At 51.2% G+C, this 20,301-nt stretch overlaps 1 protein-coding gene across 2 annotated transcripts; it reads left to right on the forward strand.

Moving 5' to 3' along the window:
* The first annotated feature begins 18 nt into the window (after positions 1 to 18).
* On the forward strand, positions 19 to 16,257 carry TOMM40L (translocase of outer mitochondrial membrane 40 like). Of its 2 annotated transcripts, none has more exons than XM_063946901.1 (9): positions 19 to 110; positions 924 to 1,198; positions 1,547 to 1,614; positions 1,711 to 1,803; positions 2,697 to 2,798; positions 3,185 to 3,290; positions 3,386 to 3,508; positions 14,756 to 14,832; positions 15,472 to 16,257. In XM_063946901.1, exons 2-9 carry the CDS (start codon positions 1,087 to 1,089, stop codon positions 15,712 to 15,714), a joined length of 924 nt encoding a protein of 307 aa, XP_063802971.1. In that variant the 5' UTR covers positions 19 to 110; positions 924 to 1,086; the 3' UTR covers positions 15,715 to 16,257. The 2 variants fall into 2 exon arrangements, with proteins under 2 accessions (XP_063802971.1, XP_063802972.1); XM_063946902.1 differs by having other exon boundaries at positions 15,443 to 15,637.
* Positions 16,258 to 20,301: the final 4,044 nt, after the last annotated feature.

A 20,301-nucleotide genomic window follows, 5' to 3' on the forward strand; every position in this document is an offset into this window, starting at 1 on the left:
ACATGAATAGAAGGAATTCCCGGGCAGTGTTGGCAGCAGCCGGAGTCCTGATACCTAAGGGGGAGAACTGGAGCTAGGGGTCTACAGACCGGTCCCCGGTACCACACATGGTATTTATATCCTCCTCCATGTCCTGCCTCTGCTCTGTATAACCAGGGTCCTATCTGTTCTCTAGCAGGTGTCTCTTCTGCTGCCACTGCTCTGTATAACCAGGGTCCTATCTGTTCTCTAGCAGGTGTCTCTTCTGTTGTCACTGCTCTGTATAACCAGGGTCCTATCTGTTCTCTAGCAGGTGTCTCTTCTGTTGTCACTGCTCTGTATAACCAGGGTCCTATCTGTTCTCTAGCAGGTGTCTCCTCCTGCCCCTGCTCTGTATAACCAGGGTCCTATCTGTTCTCTAGCAGGTGTCTCCTCCTGCCACTGCTCTGTATAACCAGGGTCCTATCTGTTCTCTAGCAGGTGTCTCCTATAACTGGGCTGTATAACCAGGATCCTATCTGTTCTCTAGCAGGTGTATCCTATCACTGGGCTGTATAACCAGGATCCTATCTGTTCTCTAGCCGGTGTCTCCTATCACTGGGCTGTATAACCAGGATCCTATCTGTTCTCTAGCAGGTGTTTCTCCTCACTTCTCCTGTCACTGGGCTGTATAACCAGGAACCTATCTGTTCTCTAGCAGGTGTATCCTCTCACCTCTCTTATTACAGGACTGTATATACAGGATTCTATCTGTTCTCTAGCAGGTGTTTCTCCTCACTTCTCCTGTCATTGACCTGTATAACCAGGATCCTATCTGTTCTCTAGCAGGTGTCTCCTATCACTGGGCTGTATAACAAGGAACCTATCTGTTCTCTAGCAGGTGTTTCCCCTCGCCTCTCCTGTCACTGGGCTGGATGACTAGCATCCCTTCTGTTGTGTTACAGATGTCGGCTGCCAGTGCTCGGGTGTACTGGAGATGAACGCATGCCGGCACAGATCTGCGGTTACCAGCCGGCGAGGAAGCTGGAAGATGCTGCGTGACTCCATCTGACGACAGCGGCCACCTCAGCAGGTGCAATATTCTATTCTGCAAGCAATAACGGCAGCATGGGGAATGTGCTGGCGCTCTCCAACTCCCAGGTGCCCTGGATCATGCGGAGGAAGCCGGCGGCTCTGCCCAATCCGGGGAGCTTCGATGAGCTGCACAAAAGCTGCAAAGGTGGGTAATGCATGACACGGCCACTGCACAATATTATCATTTTTCTGTAACACACTGCGTCTTGCTGATAAACTCGCTGGGGCGTATTCAGAGTGGCTTGCATGGAAATAAATATCTCCGCCTGTGTTTAGAGTTAGCCGAAGCAGTGCAGCCGTACTGCGTCCATCTGAATGCAGCACTATCACTACTGCAAGTAGTGCTGCAAGAGATCTGTCTGAATCGTACGCGAGTCCGCTCCCGCTGCGATTATGTACTGTCGGGGGAAGATACTATATTGCAGGAGGGTTAGGAAGACCTGGAGGCCTCATAGCTGCTGTGTGATGGTGGTTTTCTGTCTCTTGAATGCAGAAGTATTCCCGCAGCAGGTGGAAGGAGTGAAAGTCGTCATCAACAAGGCTCTTAGCAGCCACTTCCAGGTACGGACGTTACAGGATTGGAAAGTCATATGGAGTTGTCTGTTTACAGCTGCCCCCTGCTTGCTGTGACCGTGTTCCTTTCTCCCCCTCCCTCAGGTCAGCCACCACATTCACATGAGCTCTATCGGCCAGTCCGGTTACCACTTCAACGCCAAGTACATGGGAGACCAGCAGCCGGGCCCCAGCGAGGTATAGGCCCTTCTGTTACTTCACATACCTGAGCTAAACTAATTCAAGTGAATTAATATGTATTACTACAGAAAACTGAGGGCTGTGTTTCTCCTTACTGGGTAGCTATATGTATTAATATGTATTATTGAGGATGAACAGCCCAGGTACTGGCAGGAGCATGCTCAGTGTGTGCCTGAAACATATCATGTGACATCAGCCAACTCCAGGAAGTCTGCCAGCCTCCAGGGTATTGGCCCTGACTGGTCACCTGACATAAATGACATGTGTGGCCTATAGGTGTTATGTCCTGATGCATTTATCTGTCACTGAGACGCATAATCCTATAGACCTGTGTGAATGACGCCTTCATACAAGCTTAACTTTACTATCTGTTCATGATTTGAAAAAATAATCTGTAACACATTCCATCAGTGAATGGGAATAATGAATATTAATGATGCCAGGACTGGAGGCTGCAGATGGATAATAAGTTGGCGAAGATCCGTCTCCTGGTGGAACGGGTAGATGCAGGGGCAGGGTAGGTGACATTGATATAAATATTGTTACGTTGGAGGGGTTGAGTGCCAGTTGGAAAGGAGGTTGACGTGACCCAGCGTCTTCATAGTGTTATGGTTTCCACCGCACTTTTCTAGCTTTAGGCCTTGCCAACCAGTGGCTCTCCAGCTGTTGTGGAACTACACATCCCAGGATTCCCTGCCACAGTTTTAGCATTTCCTAATAGAAAACCTGTGGCAGGGCATGCTGGGACTTGTAATTTCACAACAGCGGTCTATCCCGTCTAGCACTGCTTCAGGTGAGACATCTAATAGGATCTAGTGTCTCCTGCAGACGGTGCCTGGCATATACTGTATATTACTGATGCCTGTCTTCTCTCTCTCCCACTTCTATAGACGTTCCCATTGCTGGTCGGAGATCTGGATAACGCCGGGAGCCTCAACGCCCAGGCTCTCTTTCTCCTCGCCGAACGCATCCGGTCCAAGGCGGTTTTCCAGGTAATGCAGATGGCCGTTCCTTCCTGACTGTAATGTGACCCCAGACTGGTTCCGTTTCCCAAAATTGAGGCGTGTCGTCCCTGTTTTGGGGGAATGCCGAGGCCAGGATCTCCACCGGAAGACAGAGATTTCTTTGTTGGAACTGCTTATATCAGACACCTCCTGCTGCATTACCATACTAGCGCATCGCTGATACTACCATGAAAGCAATCGCACCTGCGACCACAAGCCCTTTGGCTTGTATTTGCCCTCCTGCCATGTTTTCTTTTTTTTTTCTTTTTTTAAGTATATACCTTTTACTCGTAGTCAAATGAAGATGTTCAGTAAACTTATTGGAGACTTAATTGGTGTCCGCTACCAAAATGCTTCTTCTCTTTCCTCTGTAGACCCATCACTCCAAGTTCCTGACCTGGCAAGTAGATGTGGAATACAGGGGAGATGATTGTACGGGGACCCTGACCCTGGGAAACCCGGACGTCATTAATGAATCGGGTACGTGGCATGTTACAGCAATGGATCTCTTTGCAGTATACAAAACCCACCAATCGTAGACCCTAACCACCTGCCCTGTTGTCCTCTTCTTGCAGTGATCCTAGTCACACACTTCCTGCAGAGCGTCACTCCCCGGCTGGTTCTGGGCGGGGAGCTGGTTTATCACAAGCGGATGGCAGATGAAGGGGCCATCCTGACGTTAGCGGGGAAATACTCCGGTATGTTTATACGGGCACTGTCAGTCTTGGGCATGCTTAGGGTTGTGGCCAGCTTCCAGAAAGGCTTGCTTGACCATTACAGAGTGCGTGGTCTGGGCTCCTTGATAAATATATATAGTAATTACTGCTAGTGCATGCATGAATGTACCAGCTTACTACCAGCAAGACACCGTAGTCCTGTACAGTATAATGTAACATATGTATAATTCAAGTGCACAGCCTGGAACCTGATCCTTAGATGAGGGTCAACTGGGGCTTTCTCCTGTACCCCTGTGGGCCAGTCCAACCCTATATACAGGGGAAACGCATTGTCATGACTCATGCTTAGATCTAAGAGATTCTTATAAAAAATTATAGAGGGGTTTGGCTAATGATGTCACAGTAGCTCAAGTAACTGCGACCTCTGCTCCTTGACTTGAACCTAATCCCATTAGGACACTGTCCTAAAGATGTGGGTGGAGCTTCTGTTATCTATGATAGAGGGATGATACATGTGTAGGACAGTGACCTGATTAAGCCACCTGTTACAGGCCAACAAGCAGAACGCAGTCATTTGAGCTACTGTGACATAAAGTTTTATATATATATATATATATATCTCCTATATATTTGCCTTAATCTGTGACTCTGTGCTCGTAACGCTGGGCGGAGTCACAGAGCTGGGCGGAGTCAACTGCATCTGCTGCAGGGAGCTACCCCATACCCAGCAGCAGTCAGGTGCAAGTCCCTACCTTACAGTATAGGAGGTGAGGATGGCCACTAGCTGCCGGCTGCTGTGCCTGTCCTCCCCCCCCCCAATCACCTGTGACAGCGGGCTGTGTGCTGTGCAGCGCGGGTCCCGGAAAGGGGGCGGAGCTACGGCGTCACGAGGGGGCGGAGCAACACGGAATAGAGGGGCGGAGCTACACGGGACCAGACAGCTGAACAGTGGTGGAATCAGCATTGCAGTGACGGCCAGCCAGACTTGGTAAGTGGAGGGGGTGAGAGAGAAATGTGTGTGCGTGTGTGTATATAGTGGGTGTGTGTGTGTGTGTGTGTGTGTATATAGTGGGTGTTTGTGTGTGTGTATATATATGGTGGGGTGTGTGTGTGTTTGTATATATGTGTGAATTGTGTGTGTGTGTGAGGTATGTCTGTGTGTGCGCACTTTATGGACGCCACTGCTGGGGGGGCCATTACATGCAAGGACGCTACTAATATAGGGGGGGCATTACGTATAAGGACGCTACTACTATAGGGGGGGCATTACGTATAAGGACGCTACTACTACAGGGGGGGCATTACGTATAAGGACGCTACTACTATAGGGGGGGCATTACGTATAAGGACGCTACTACTATAGGGGGGGGCATTACGTATAAGGACGCTACTACTATAGGGGGGGGCATTACGTATAAGGACGCTACTACTATAGGGGGGCATTACGTATAAGGACGCTACTACTATAGGGGGGGCATTACGTATAAGGACGCTACTACTATAGGGGGGGCATTACGTATAAGGACGCTACTACTATAGGGGGGGCATTACGTATAAGGACGCTACTACTATGGGGGGGCATTACGTATAAGGACGCTACTACTATGGGGGGGGCATTACGTATAAGGACGCTACTGCTATGGGGGGGCATTACGTATAAGGACGCTACTACTATAGGGGGGCATTACGTATAAGGAGGCTACTAATACTGGGGGGCATTACATATAAGGACGCTACTACTGGGGGGGCATTATGTATAAGGACTCTATTACTTCTGGGGGGCATTATGTATAAGGACGGTGCTACTACTACTGGGAGGGCATTACATGTAAGGATGCTACTACTACTGGGGGGGCATTATGTATAAGGACGCTACTACTGGGAGGGCATTACATGTAAGGATGCTACTACTACTGGGGGGCATTATGTATAAGGACGCTACTACTGGGAGGGCATTACATGTAAGGATGCTACTACTACTGGGGGGGCATTATGTATAAGGACGGTACTACTACTGGGGGCACATTATGTATAAGGATGCTACTACTACAGGGGTGGCATTACGTATTAGGACGCTACTATTACTGTTGGGGGGCATTACATATAACTGCTACTACTACTGGGGGGCATTATGTATAAGGACACTACTACTATTGGGGGGGCATTATGTATAAGGATGCTACTACTACTGGGGGGGCATTATGTATAAGGATGCTACTACTACTGGGGGGGCATTATGTATAAGGATGCTACTACTACTGGGGGGGCATTACATATAACTGCTACTACTACTGGGGGGGGCATTATGTATAAGGACACTACTACTATTGGGGGGGCATTACGTATATGGACGCTACTACTACGGGTGGGGCATTACGTATAAGGACGCTACTACTACGGGTGGGGCATTACGTATAAGATGAATAAGATTGTGCTACATTGTGGCGTAATTTTAAATGGGGGTACTATTGTGTGGCCATGCCCCTTAGTTGTGAGACCACACCACTTTTCCCGATGCACAACAAAGGAATATGGGAGGGCGCAAAATTCATAGTTTGCAGGGGGGCGCCGAACACCCTAGCACCGGCCCTGGCCACCAGTAGCAAAAGTACACCACGGCCACTGACCCTATCTGCAGGGAGGGGAACAGCGCTGATATGGAGGGTACTTGCAGGCAGCGAGTCGCCGCCCGCAGTTCCTCTCCCACCTACACACCATACCTGCCGCCTGACACCCACACCCCAGGGAGAGGGCGCTAGCTCAGGCACCGCTAGATCAGCATCTGCAGCATACACACAAGGGCTGCCATGCTCAGCGGCAAGCGGTGCGGAGCATGTGCAGCGGGACAGCGCTAGGACGGGACACGCACTAATCAACATTGCTGCTGGGCCGGAGCTCCCTCCGTCTGCAGCCTAAGGACGCGCGCCGCACCTCTCCAGGGAAACACCATGCCTGCCCGCCCACAGGGCTCCGGACGCTTACCTATGCTCCGCAATCACAGCAGCTGACGCTGCCAGGCAGGATGGAGGAATGACGCCCGTCAGACGGGGCGGACAGTGTGCGGCGGAACGGGGCCAGGAAGGAATGCTGACCACGACCCATTGCTGCTGGGTCTGAGCTCCCTCCCTCTGCAGTCACCATCTCACAGCAGCAGCCTGGAGGTTAGTGGCCACCACGACCCGCACATCCTTACCTCACACATACCTCACACATACCTCACATATACCTCACATATACCTCACACATGAGAGCAAAGGTACACACACTGTGACATCACACCTGTAGCCCACCCCTATATCTGCTAAGTACTCCCCGTCACTATGCCCTGTCACCCTCATCCTGCTCTCTAACTGCCTGTCTGTGTACTGGCCTTCACCCCTCTCACACCATCACCAACCCTCACTAACTACCACAGAGACTATGTGCACTATCTGCCCCTCCACCACCTGCAGCGCCCCTGGACCCCTCCCCATCCCCCGCAAACCCCCGCACCTGCCCCTCCACCACCCGTGGCACCCCCACCCACTGCGCCTTCGGACCCCCTACCCCACCCGCAGTGTCTTCCAAACCCCTCCCCCATCTGCAGCAGCCCCTCCCCCACTCCCCCATCCGCTGCACCCCCGGACCCATCCCCTGCACCCCCACCCCTCCAGCAACAGCAACACTTTCGGTCCCACTACCCCACCCGCAGCACTCACCCCACCACCAACCACTCCACCTGCGGACCCCCTACACCACCTGCTCCTCCACCACCTACAGCCCCTCCCGATCCACCGCACCCTCACCCCCCTCCCTCCCTCCCTCCCCCACCCGCAGCGCCTCCAGGCCCCCTACCTCACCCGCAACACCTGCACCCTTCTCCGCCAGCACCGCCTCCGGAACCCCTCCCCCATCCGCAACAGCCCCTCCCCCGCCTCCCCCACCCACAGCACCCCCACCCCTCCCGCATCCCCTAACCCCCTCCCCATCCGCTGAACCCCCGCATTCACTCCTCCCCCATCCGCTGCACCCACTGAACCATCCCCTACACCCCCACCTCTCCAGCAACCGCAACACCTTCGGACTCACTACCCCACCCTCAGCACCCACCCCTCCACCACCCACTGCACCTCCGGACCTCCTACACCACCCGCTCCTCCACCACCTGCAGCCCCTCCCCATCCACCGCACCCCCACCCGCAGCGCCTCCAGGCCCCCTACCTCACCCGCAACACCTGCACCCTTCCACCCTGCAGCGCCTCCGGAACCCCTCTCTCATCCGCAACAGCCCCTCACCTGCCTCTCCCCCACCCACAGCACCTCACCTCTCCCACACTCCCGGACCACCTCCACCCCCGCACCCACCCGCGCACACACCCCTCCACCACCTGCAGCACCTCCAGACCCCCTCCCCCATCCACCGCAAATCCACACACCTGTCCCTCCACCACCCGTGGCACCCCCACCCACAGCACCTACGGACCCCACACCTCAACACACACGGACCCTCCCTCCTCCGGACCCCTAACCCCATTCACTGCACCCCCCCCTCTCCCACCCGCAACGCCTCCACCCTCCTACCCACCCGCCACACCCTTTCCCACCCGCAGTACCTCTGGAACCCCTCCCCCATCCAGCCCAGCATCTGCCCCTCCCCCACCTGCCCCTCCCCCACACACAACGCCCCCCCGGCCCCCTCCCCCGGTACCCACCCGCGGCGCCTCCAGACCCCCTATGCCACCCGCCCCTCCACCACCTACATCACCTCCAGACCCCCTCCCCCATCCGCCACACCCCGCATCTGGCTCTCCCCCGCCCGCTGCACCTTTGGATCCCCTACCCCACCCACGCAGCAGGCCCTTCCCAATCCGCATCGCCTACACCATTCGCAACAGCACCGCACCCGCCACTCCCCCACCCACGTTACCCCCGCATCCACCCCTCCCCCACCCACCGCGCCCCCTGGACACCTCCCCCATCCACTGCACACCCGCACCCACCCCTTCCCCATCTGCAGCGCCTTCAGAACCCCTCCTCCATCCGAAACAGCTCTGCAGCTGCCATCCCCCACCTGCGACACCCCTGCTCCTACCCCACCCACAGCGCCTTCATACCCCCTCCCACATCCGCGGTCCCCACTCCCCAAACCCCTTACTGTTGCAAGGGACTACGCCCCATTCACCATCGGACGCCCTTTTATTGTGCAATATTCAAACACTAACAAAACTAGGAATGCAGGTAATACTCCGTATATTGAACCCCAGAAAGGCGTGCAGGGGTTAAGGGGGCGTAGCCCCTTCCGACGGTGTGAAGAGCGCCCGTAGGGCGCGATGAAGCACCTAGTATATATATATATATATATATATATATTTCTCTAACGTCCTAAGTGGATGCTGGGGACTCCGTCAGGACCATGGGGTTTAGCGGCTCCGCAGGAGACAGGGCACAATAATAAAAGCTTTAGGATCAGGTGGTGTGCACTGGCTCCTCCCCCTATGACCCTCCTCCAAGCCTCAGTTAGATTTTTGTGCCCGGCCGAGAAGGGTGCAATCTAGGTGGCTCTCCTGAGCTGCTTATAATAAAAGTTTAAGTTAGGTTTTTTATTTTCAGTGAGTCCTGCTGGCAACAGGCTCACTGCTACGAGGGACTTAGGGGAGAGAAGTAAACTCCCCTGCGTGCAGGATGGATTTGCTTCTTAGGCTACTGGACACCATTAGCTCCAGAGGGAGTCGGAACACAGGTCTCACCCTGGGGTTCGTCCCGGAGCCGTGCCGCCGACCCCCCTTGCAGATGCCGAAGTTGAAGAGGTCCAGAGGTCCAGAAACAGGCGGCAGAAGACTTTCAGTCTTCATAAGGTAGCGCACAGCACTGCAGCTGTGCGCCATTGTTGTCAGCACACTTCATACCAGCGGTCACTGAGGGTGCAGGGCGCTGGGGGGGGCGCCCTGGGCAGCAATGTATTATACCTTTTATATGGCTAAAATACATCACATATAGCCCTTGAGGCTATATGGATGTATTTAACCCCTGCCAGATCTCACAAACTCCGGGAGAAGAGCCCGCCGTTTTAGGGGGCGGGGCCTATTCTCCTCAGCACACGGCGCCATTTTCCTGCTCAGCTCTGCTGTGAGGAAGGCTCCCAGGCTCTCCCCTGCACTGCAGTACAGAAACAGGGTTAAAACAGAGAGGGGGGGCACTTATTTGGCGATATGATTACATATGTGAAAATGCTATAAGGGAAAACACTTGTATAAGGGGTTGTCCCTGTATAATCATAGCGTTTTTGGTGTGTGCTGGCAAACTCTCCCTCTGTCTCCCCAAAGGGCTAGTGGGGTCCTGTCCTCTATCAGAGCATTCCCTGTGTGTGTGCTGTGTGTCGGTACGTGTGTGTCGACATGTAGGAGGACGATGTTGGTGAGGAGGCGGAGCAAATTGCCTGTATTGGTGATGTCACTCTCTAGGGAGTCGACACCGGAATGGATGGCTTATTTAGGAATTACGTGATAATGTCAACACGATGCAAGGTCGGTTGACGACATGAGACGGCCGGCAAACAAATTAGTACCTGTCCAGGCGTCTCAGACACCGTCAGGGGCTTGTAAAAACGCCCATTTACCTCAGTTGGTCGACACAGACACGGACACTGACTTCAGTGTCGACGGTGAAGAAACAAACGTATTTTCCTTTAGGGCCACACGTTACATGTTAAGGGCAATGAAGGAGGTGTTACATATTTCTGATACTACAAGTACCACAAATAAGGGTATTATGTAGGGTGGGAATAATCTACTTGTAGTTTTTCCTGAATCAGATAAATTAAAGTGTGTGATGATACGTGGGTTTCCTCCGATAGAAAATTATTGGAGGTATACCTTTTCCCGCCAGAAGTGAGGGCGAGTTGGGAAACACACCTTAGGGTGGATAAGGCGCTCACACGCTTATAAAAACAAGTGGCGTTACCGTCTCCAGATACGGCCGCCCTCAAAGAGCCAGCTGATAGGAAGCTGAAAAATATCCTAAAAAGTATATACACACATACTGGTGTTATACTACGACCAGCAATCGCCTCAGCCTGGATGTGCAGCGCTGGGGGGGCTTGGTCGGATTTCCTGACTGAAAATATTGATACCCTTGACAGGAACAATATTTTATTGACTATAGAGCATTTTAAGGATGCATTTCTATATATGCGAGATGCGCAGAGGGATATTTGCATTCTGGCATCAAGAGTAGATGTGATGTCCATATCTGCCAGACGATGTTTATAGACACGACAGTGGTCAGGTGATGCAGATTCCAGACGGCACATGGAAGTATTGCCGTATAAAGGGGCGGTCCATCGGACCTGGTGGCCATGGCAACAGCTGGAAAATCCACTTTTGTTACCCCAAGTCACATCTCAGCAGAAAAGGACACAGTCTTTTCAGTCTCAGTCCTTTCGTACCCATAAAGGCAGGGGGCAAAAGGCCAGTCATATCTGCCCAGGGTTAGAGGAAAGGGAAGAAGACTGCAGCAGGCAGCCCATTCCCAGGAACAGAAGTCCTCCACAGCTTCTGCCAAGTCCGCAGCATGACGCTGGGGCCATACAAGCGGACTCAGGTGCGGTGGGGGGTCATCTCAAGAGTTTCAGCACGCAGTGGGCTCACTCGCAAGTGGACTCCTGGATCCTACACGTAGTATCCCAGGTGTACATTGGAAATTCGAGACGTCTTCCCCTCACAAGTTCCTGAAGTCTGCTTTACCAACGTCTCCCTCCGACAGGGAGGCAGTATTGGAAAAAAATTCACAGGCTGTATTCCCAGCAGGTGATAATCAAAGTACCCCTCCTACAACAAGGGAAGGGGTATTATTCCACACTATATTGTGGTACTGAAGCCAAACGGCTCGGTGAGATCTAAAAGATTTGAACAATTACATACAAGGGTTCAAATCAAGATGGAGTCACTCAGAGCAGTGATAGCGAACCAGGACGATATGGTGTCACTGGATATCAGGGACGCTTACCTACATGTCCAAATTTTGCCCTTCTCACCAAGGGTATCTCAAGTTCGTGGTACAGAACTGTCACTATCAGTTCAGACGCTGCCGTTTGGATTGTCCACGGCACCCCGGGTCTTTACCATGGTAATGGCCGAAATGATGATTCTTCCTAAAAGAAATATGGACGCTTTCCTGATAAGGGCAAGGTCCAGAGAACAGTTGGCGGTCGGAGTAGCACTATCTCAAGTAGTTCTACGACAGCACGAGTGGATTCTAAATATTCCAAAATCGCAGCTTTTTCCGACGACACGTCTAATGTTCCTAGGAATGATTCTGGACACAGTCCAGAAAAGGATGTTTTCTCCCGGAGAAGAAGACCAGGGAGTTATCCGAGCTAGTCAGGAACCTTCTAAAACCAGGAAAAGTATCAGTGCATCATTGCACAAAGGTCCTGTGAAAAATGGTGGTTTCTTACAAAGCGATCCCATTCGGTAGATTTCACGCAAGAACCTTTCAGTGGAATCTGCTGGGAAAATGGTCCGGATCGCATCTTCAGATGCATCAGCGGATAACCCTGTCTCCAAGGACAAGAGTGTTTTCTTCTGCGGTGGCTGCAGAGTGCTCATCTATGAAAGGGCCGCAGATTCGACATTCAGGACTGGGTCCTGGTGACCACGGATGCCAGCCTGAGTGGCTGGGGAGCAGTCACACAAGGAAAAAATTTCCAGGGAGTGTGATCAAGTCTGGAGACTTCTCTCCACATAAATATACTGGAGCTAAGGGCAATTTACAAGGCTCTAAGCTTAGCAAGACCTCTGCTTCAAGGTCAGCCGGTATTGATCCAGTGGGACAACATCACGGCAGTCGCCCACGTAAACAGACAGGGCGGCACATGAAGCAGGAGGGAAATGGCAGAAACTGCAAGGATTCTTCGCTGGGCGAAAAATCATGTGATAACACTCTCAGCAGTGTTAATTCCGGGAGTGGAAAACTGGGAAGCAAACTTCCTCAGCAGGCATAACCTCCACCCGGGAGAGTGGGGACTTCAGCGGGAAGTCTTCCACATGATTGTAAACCGTTGGGAAAAACCAAAGGTGGACATGATGGCGTCCCGCCTGAACAAAAAACTAGACAAATATTGCGCCAGGTCAAGGGACCCTCAGGCAATAGCGGTGGACGCTCTGGTAACACTGTGGGTGTACCAGTCAGGGTATGTGTTCCCTCCTATGCATCTCATACCAAAAGTACTGAGAATCATAAGAAGGAGATGAGTAAGAACGATACTCGTGGTTCCGGATGGGTCAAGAAGGACTTGGTACCCGGAACTTCAAGAGATGCTCACGGAAGAACCGTGGCCTCTACCTTTAAGAAAGGACCTGCTCCAGCAGGGGCCTTGTCTGTTCCAAGACTTACCGCGGCTGCGTTTGACGGCATGGCAGTTGAACGCCGGATCCTGAAAGGGCATTCCAGATGAAGTCATCCCTACCCTGGTCAAAGCCAGGAAGGATGTAACCGCAAAACATTTTCACCGCATTTGGCGAAAATATGTTGCGTGGTGTGAGGCCAAGAAGGTCCCTACAGAGGAATTCCAACTGGGTCGTTTCCTACATTTCCTGAAAACAGGACTGTCTATGGGCCTAAAATTAGGGTCCATTAAGGTTCAAATTTCGACCCTGTCAAATTTCTTCCAGAAAGAACTGGCTTCAGTGCCTGAAGTTCAGACGTTGTAAAAGGGGTACTGCATATACAGCCTCCTTTTGTGCCCCCAGTGGCACCTTGGGATCTCAATGTTGTTTTGAGTTTCCTAAAGTCACATTCGTTTGATCCACTCACCACTGTGGAATTAAAATATTTCACATGGAAGGTGAAGATTCTATTAGCCCTGGCTTCAGCCAGGCGTGTGTCAGAATGGGCGGCTTTATCATATAAAAGCCCTTACTTAATTTTTCATTCTGACAGGGCAGAATTGAGGACTCGTCCTCAATTTCTCCTTAAGGTGTTTTCTGTTTTTCACATGAACCAACCTATTGTGGTACCTGCGGCTACTAGGGACTTGGAGGACTCCAAGTTACTTGACGTTGTCAGGGCCCTGAAAATATATTCCAGGACGACTGGAGTCAGAAAATCTGACTCGCTGTTTAGCCTGTATGCACCCAACAAGATGGGTGTTCCTGCTTCTAAGCAGACGATTGCTCGCTGGATTTGTAGTACAATTCAGCTTGCACATTCTGTGGCAGGCTTGCCACAGCCAAAATCAGTAAAAGCCCATTCCACAAGGAAGTGGGCTCATCTTGGGCGGCTGCCCGAGGGGTCTCGGCTTTACAACTTTGCCGAGCTGCTACTTGGTCAGGGGCACACCCTGACTGAGGAGGACCTGGAGTTCTCTCATTCGGTGCTGCAGAGTCATCCGCACTCTCCCGCCCGTTTGGGAGCTTTGGTATAATCCCCATGGTCCTGACGGAGTCCCCAGCATCCACTTAGGACGTTAGAGAAAATAAGAATTTACTTACCGATAATTCTATTTCTCGTAGTCCGTAGTGGATGCTGGGCGCCCATCCCAAGTGCGGATTGTCTGCAATACTTGTACATAGTTATTGTTACAAAAATCGGGTTATTCTTGTTGTGAGCCATCTTTTCAGAGGCTCCTTCGTTGTTATCATACTGTTAACTGGGTTCAGATCACAGGTTGTACGGTGTGATTGGTGTGGCTGGTATGAGTCTTACCCGGGATTCAATATCCTTCCTTATTATGCACGCTCGTCCGGGCACAGTATCCTAACTGAGGCTTGGAGGAGGGTCATAGGGGGAGGAGCCAGTGCACACCACCTGATCCTAAAGCTTTTATTATTGTGCCCTGTCTCCTGCGGAGCCGCTAAACCCCATGGTCCTGACGGAGTCCCCTGCATCCACTACGGACTACGAGAAATAGAATTATCGGTAAGTAAATTCTTATTATATATATATATATATATATAAATATATATATATATATATATATATATATATATATATATATATATAAATAAATATAAATTCCTTTCCCCTTTAAAAAAAATCATAATATAAAGTGCGACCTCTGCTTCCCTTGGTATTGTTTGACCCATCAGGTCACAGTCTCAGATAATTTATCCAGCCATAGATCTGTTTGTTACCACCCAGCATAAATTCATGATTCTCACAGTATCTCCTTTGAATGTATGTCGGCATATAACCCTGTCCATTGCGCCGACGGTGAGGGGGGTAATTTAGCTGCATCCAACCCTGGAATACATGTTTCTTTAACGCATTGCCTCCTATCTTTTCTTACAGCGCCAAACTGGGTGTCGACTGTAAATATCGGCTACGGCGGGGCCCACGCCAGCTACTACCATAAAGCGAATGAACAGGTAGGTCTGTGAATGTGTTCAGGTGCCTCTGAGCTAGGATGTAGTCGGCAGCTCGCCTTGTGTGGAGCCCCGACGTATGGTGGCCATGACAACCTACCATTGTTAATCTACAGGCAACTTTAATTTCCATATACCTGTTTGCAACTTTCACACAATATTCTGCTTTTAGCTCCATTTTCACAATATAGAAAGATTGGCTTATGCCCGGCCGTTGCCCTTGAGTATGACGCAAAACCAATCTGCTCTTTGCATTGCAAATGTGTATCTGTGGAGCTGCTCTGTGTCGTATCTAAGGTCGCTAAGCATAACAATGTATAGGACATACAGTATAATACACAATACATGTTGCTGGGTCCATGCATATGATAAACAAACGGCTTTGAGTATTTAGGAACCCTTGTGTAGTGTAAGGATCAAGGTGCTCCCTACTGACAACTATAAGGATATTACAAGCCGCTTTGGTGTTTCTTGATAAAAGCACTTGACCGCTGCCCCATTATGTGGTGGTAGGACGCCGCCGTGACTTGTAATACCCTTATATTATTACAGTGGAGAGGATGTCATCCCATATATGACCCTATAACATACAGTATGCCGGTGTATTGTGCAGTATATTTGGGATATCCCTTCTCGCCGCAGATTCAGGTCGGGGTGGAGTTTGAAGCCAACACCCGCCTGCAGGAAACGTCCTTTGCTTTCGGCTATCACCTGAACATCCCCAGGGCCAATATGGTTTTCAAGGGATCGGTGGACAGCTCGTGGTGTGTTGGGGGGGTGCTGGAGAAGAAGCTGCCCCCCTTGCCTGTCACTCTGGCGCTCGGGGCTTTTATGAACCACTGGAAAAACAAATTTCACTGCGGATTTAGCATCATGGTGGGATGACGGGAGCGGCCGAAGGGACTCGCTCGTGTACTGGTGCCTCCCCTTGTCCCCCTCCAACTGCCAGTAAATGCACGCCCTGGGGTGGAAGTTCAGGAACAGGCCCCTGTTGTATGGACAGAGTTATTGTTGGTGTTCGGAATGTTCTGAGCTGGAGCAGCGACCAAGGCGGAACCTTATCGTGTCTCCAGATATACATCGAGAAGGCTTCAGCTGAGGGAATCTGATGTTGCGGAGGGTTCGGGAGTCTTGCAGAGAGAGAGTCTCGCTGGCCACCGGCGCTAACAGGGTTTAAATGTGCAGAATCGTTCTCAGGCCTTCCTGTCTCAGGGCCTCATCTGCCCGTTTCGTTTCCTGCACCTGCCATCCGATCACCCTTCCCCTGCGGCGACGTGGGCTCCTGACCTGCAGGGCGGACTCTATTGCCTGAAATACTTCACCATTCCATATTTATTGCATTGCTGTTGTGTAACGGTTGCAGGAGATATATCCTGTTTGGCCTCTTGGCGGCGCTGTTCCTATTTATAAATCTGTTGTTTTCCCATATCAAGTGTTTCTTGGGTCCTGTCTGTGTTTGTGTGTTAACCCTTTCCTGACTTCCTGAGATTTTGGTGGAGTGCTGCTGAGACTTCTGGTGCATTTGAGTAAATGTACAAAATGTGGGAAAGAAATAAAGCACAATGAAATAAAGCAGGAATAACGTAATATAAGGTCAGTCTTAATGTGGCAGCGCTGGAAATGTCGCAGTCTCATTGGATGAAGATTACATTTCAGGTCTTCCAAGGTTACTTCTACCAGAATCTTCTATGGCAGTGACCCAAAACCCTCGACAAAGCACATGTTGAATTTCTGACATCATAACCATCCCAGGACATAACTGCGACATGTGCACCATGTGCCAGATACGTGAGGAATGGAAGTATAATAGAGGGGCTGTTGGGTAGGTATACTGTAGGGGTATAATGGCGGGGCTGTTGGGTGGGTATAGAGCAGGGGTATAATGGCGGGACTGTTGGGTAGGTATACTGCAGGGGTATAATGACGGGACTGTCGGGTGGGTATAGAGCTGGGGTATAATGGCGGGACTGTCGGGTGGGTATAGAGCTGGGGTATAATGGCGGGACTGTTGGGTGAGTATAGTGCAGGGGTATAACGGCGGGACTGTTGGGTGAGTATAGAGCAGGGGTATAATGGTGGGACTGTTGGGTGAGTATAGTGCAGGGGTATAATGGCGGGACTTTTGGGTGAGTATAGTGCAGGGGTATAATGGCGGGGCTGTTGGGTGAGTATAGTGCAGGGGTTTAATGGCGGGACTTTTGGGTGAGTATAGTGCAGGGGTATAATGGCGGGGCTGTTGGGTGGATATAGTGCAGGGGTATAATGGCGGGGCTGTTGGGTGGATATAGAGCAGGGGTATAATGGTGGGACTGTTGGGTGAGTATAGTGCAGGGGTATAATGGTGGGACTGTTGGGTGAGTATAGTGCAGGGGTATAATGGCGGGACTTTTGGGTGAGTATAGTGCAGGGGTATAATGGCGGGGCTGTTGGGTGGATATGGTGCAGGGGTATAATGGCGGGGCTGTTGGGTGGATATAGTGCAGGGGTATAATGGCGGGGCTGTTGGGTGGATATAGAGCAGGGGTATAATGGCGGGACTGTTGGGTGAGTATAGTGCAGGGGTATAATGGTGGGGCTGTTGGGTGGATATAGAGCAGGGGTATAATGGCGGAACTGGGGTGAGTATAGAGCAGGGGTATAATGGCGGGGCTGTTGGGTGGATATAGAGCAGGGGTATAATGGTGGGACTGTTGGGTGAGTATAGAGCAGGGGTATAATGGCGGGGCTGTTGGGTGAATATAAAGCAGAGGTATAATGGCGGGGCTGTTGGGTGGATATAAAGCAGGGGTATGATGGCGGGACTGTTGGGTGAGTATAGTGCAGGGGTATAATGGTGGGACTGGGGTGAGTATAGTGCAGGAGTATAATGGTGGGGCTGTTGGGTGGATATTGAGCAGGGGTATAATGGTGGGGCTGTTGGGTGGATATTGAGCAGGGGTATAATGGTGGGGCTGTTGGGTGGATATTGAGCAGGGGTATAATGGCGGGGCTGTTGGGTAGGTATAGAGCAGGGGTATAATCGTGGGACTGTCGGGTAGGTATAGAGCAGGAGTATAATGGAGGGACTGTCGGGTGAGTATAGTGCAGGGGTGTAATGGCGGGACTGTCGGGTAGGTATAGAGCAGGGGTATAATGGTGGGACTGTCGGGTGAGTATAGTGCAGGGCTATAATGGAGGGACTGTTGGGTGAGTATAGTGCAGGGGTATAATGGAGGGACTGTCGGGTGAGTATAGTGCAGGGGTATAATGGCGGGACTATCGGGTAGGTATAGAGCAGGGGTATAATGGCGGGACTGTCGGGTGAGTATAGTGCAGGGGTATAATGGAGGGACTGTCGGGTGAGTATAGTGCAGGGGTATAATGGTGGGGCTGTCGGGTGGATATAGTGCAGGGGTATAATGGTGGGGCTTTTGGGTGAGTATAGAGCAGGGGTATAATGGCGGGACTGTCGGGTGAGTATAGTGCAGGGGTATAATGGAGGGACTGTTGGGTGAGTATAGTGCAGGGGTATAATGGCGGGACTGTCGGGTAGGTATAGAGCAGGGGTGTAATGGCGGGACTGTCGGGTAGGTATAGAGCAGGGGTATAATGGCGGGACTGTCGGGTGAGTATAGTGCAGGGGTATAATGGAGGGACTGTTGGGTGAGTATAGTGCAGGGGTATAATGGCGGGGCTGTCGGGTGGATATAGTGCAGGGGTATAATGGAGGGACTATCGGGTGAGTATAGTGCAGGGGTATAATGGCAGGGCTGTCGGGTGGATATAGTGCAGGGGTATAAGGGTGGGGCTGTTGGGTGAGTATAGAGCAGGGGTACAAAAATAAATATCTATAATACATTTCCACGAGTGTCAACTACTAAAAAGATCCAGCCGTGTGTTCCGCATCTCACCTGCAGCCCTGTGCCTGGGGCAGCATTGCCCCCTTCTGGTTGCCTTCGTTAATTACAACGTAACACTGATTATCCCTTCCCTGGGTGTCTGCGATTATTGTAAAGGGGAATGGGGGTCATTCCGAGTTGTTCGCTCGTTATTTTTTTCTCGCAACGGAGCGATTAGTCGCTAATGCGCATGCGCAATGTCCGCAGTGTGACTGCGCCAAGTAAATTTGCTATGCAGTTGGGTATTTTACTCACGGCATTACAAGGTTTTTTCTTCGTTCTGGTGATCGTAATGTGATTGACAGGAAGTGGGTGTTTCTGGGCGGAAACTGGCCCTTTTATGGGAGTGTGTGAAAAAACGCTACCGTTTCTGGGAAAAACGCGGGAGTGGCCGGAGAAACGGGGGAGTGTCTGGGCGAACGCTGGGTGTGTTTGTGACGTCAAACCAGAAACGACAAGCACTGAACTGATCGCAGATGCCGAGTAAGTCTGGAGCTACTCAGAAACTGCTAAGAAGTGTGTAATCGCAATTTTGAGAATCTTTCGGTCGCAATTTTGATAAGCTAAGATTCACTCCCAGTAGGCGGCGGCTTAGCGTGTGCAAAGCTGCTAAAAGCAGCTTGCGAGCGAACAACTCGGAATGAGGGCCAGCATCTTCTTCCATCACTTAATTTGTACAGTGCTAAACCCTGATTCAGAGGTGGGCGCGGCGGCGATGTCGGACGTAAGCGTCCGATGCTTTCAGTCTGCCATGTGTCCGAGTCACACTGCGCAAGTGTCCTGATGGCTTTCCACACAAAGACGGCGATGGAGATTGCACGCAGATGGATGCAGTTTCAGTGTGCGGTAACGGGGGTGTCTAGCCAGTCACAGGAGTGTCGTGGTCAGCGGCTGCATCTAAAGACGCAGGTGCACTGGCCCCACGGGCCGTGTCCAGAAGGAGACTCTGCTTCTATAGGGCTGGTGTGACTGATGGTGCGTCGTACTAGCACCACAGCTGGTGGTCTAAGAAACTCATTGGCCATGGCATTAGCGTAAAGAAGCAGTCAGGGCGCCATTGCTGCAGCTGCACCATCTCTGAATCTAGTGGTGTTATTCCAAATCCAGACAGTAGGTGTCAGCATTGTGCAGTGTAGGGTGGTTCTGCAGATAAGTGGTGATAGCTATGTGCGTGCGTTACATGAAACGGTTATATTAGGTGCCTGAGATTTTTCATTATCCAGCTTCATAAACTTTGATGAGAAGAACATAATTATTTTAAATAAATAAAAAAAAAGGATAAATTATTTTCTGCCGCTTTGCATGGCGCTGACAGAGCGCGTCGCGTCTCGCAGCTGATAGCGTGTGCTAGTGCTACAAAGGGGAGATATGTGCTTGATCCACGGGCTGCGTAGTATGGGGTTGGGGCACTTTGATAAATGCAGCATTCATGTCATGTAGAATAGGGATCATTCATCCCTTGGGATGGCTGCGTGGTACAGTGCTGTGGTTATTGGTGGCGCTAAATAATAAATGAGGGATATTAATGTTCGCCGGCATAATTGCAGTCTACGACAAGTCACGTGGGACCTAGCGCATTGTAATGCTGAACGAT

The sequence above is a fragment of the Pseudophryne corroboree genome, chromosome 12, assembly GCF_028390025.1.
Source record: "Pseudophryne corroboree isolate aPseCor3 chromosome 12, aPseCor3.hap2, whole genome shotgun sequence".
Lineage (NCBI taxonomy): Eukaryota > Metazoa > Chordata > Amphibia > Anura > Myobatrachidae > Pseudophryne > Pseudophryne corroboree.

Bases quoted from the DNA above. Each gene is read 5' to 3' on its own strand.
- TOMM40L (XM_063946901.1), top strand. From the start codon at position 1,087: ATGGGGAATGTGCTGGCGCTCTCCAACTCCCAGGTGCCCTGGATCATG. The intron at 1,199-1,546 runs GTGGGTAATGCA...TCTTGAATGCAG, and splicing joins GCTGCACAAAAGCTGCAAAG to AAGTATTCCCGCAGCAGGTG. The intron at 2,799-3,184 runs GTAATGCAGATG...TTTCCTCTGTAG, and splicing joins GGTCCAAGGCGGTTTTCCAG to ACCCATCACTCCAAGTTCCT.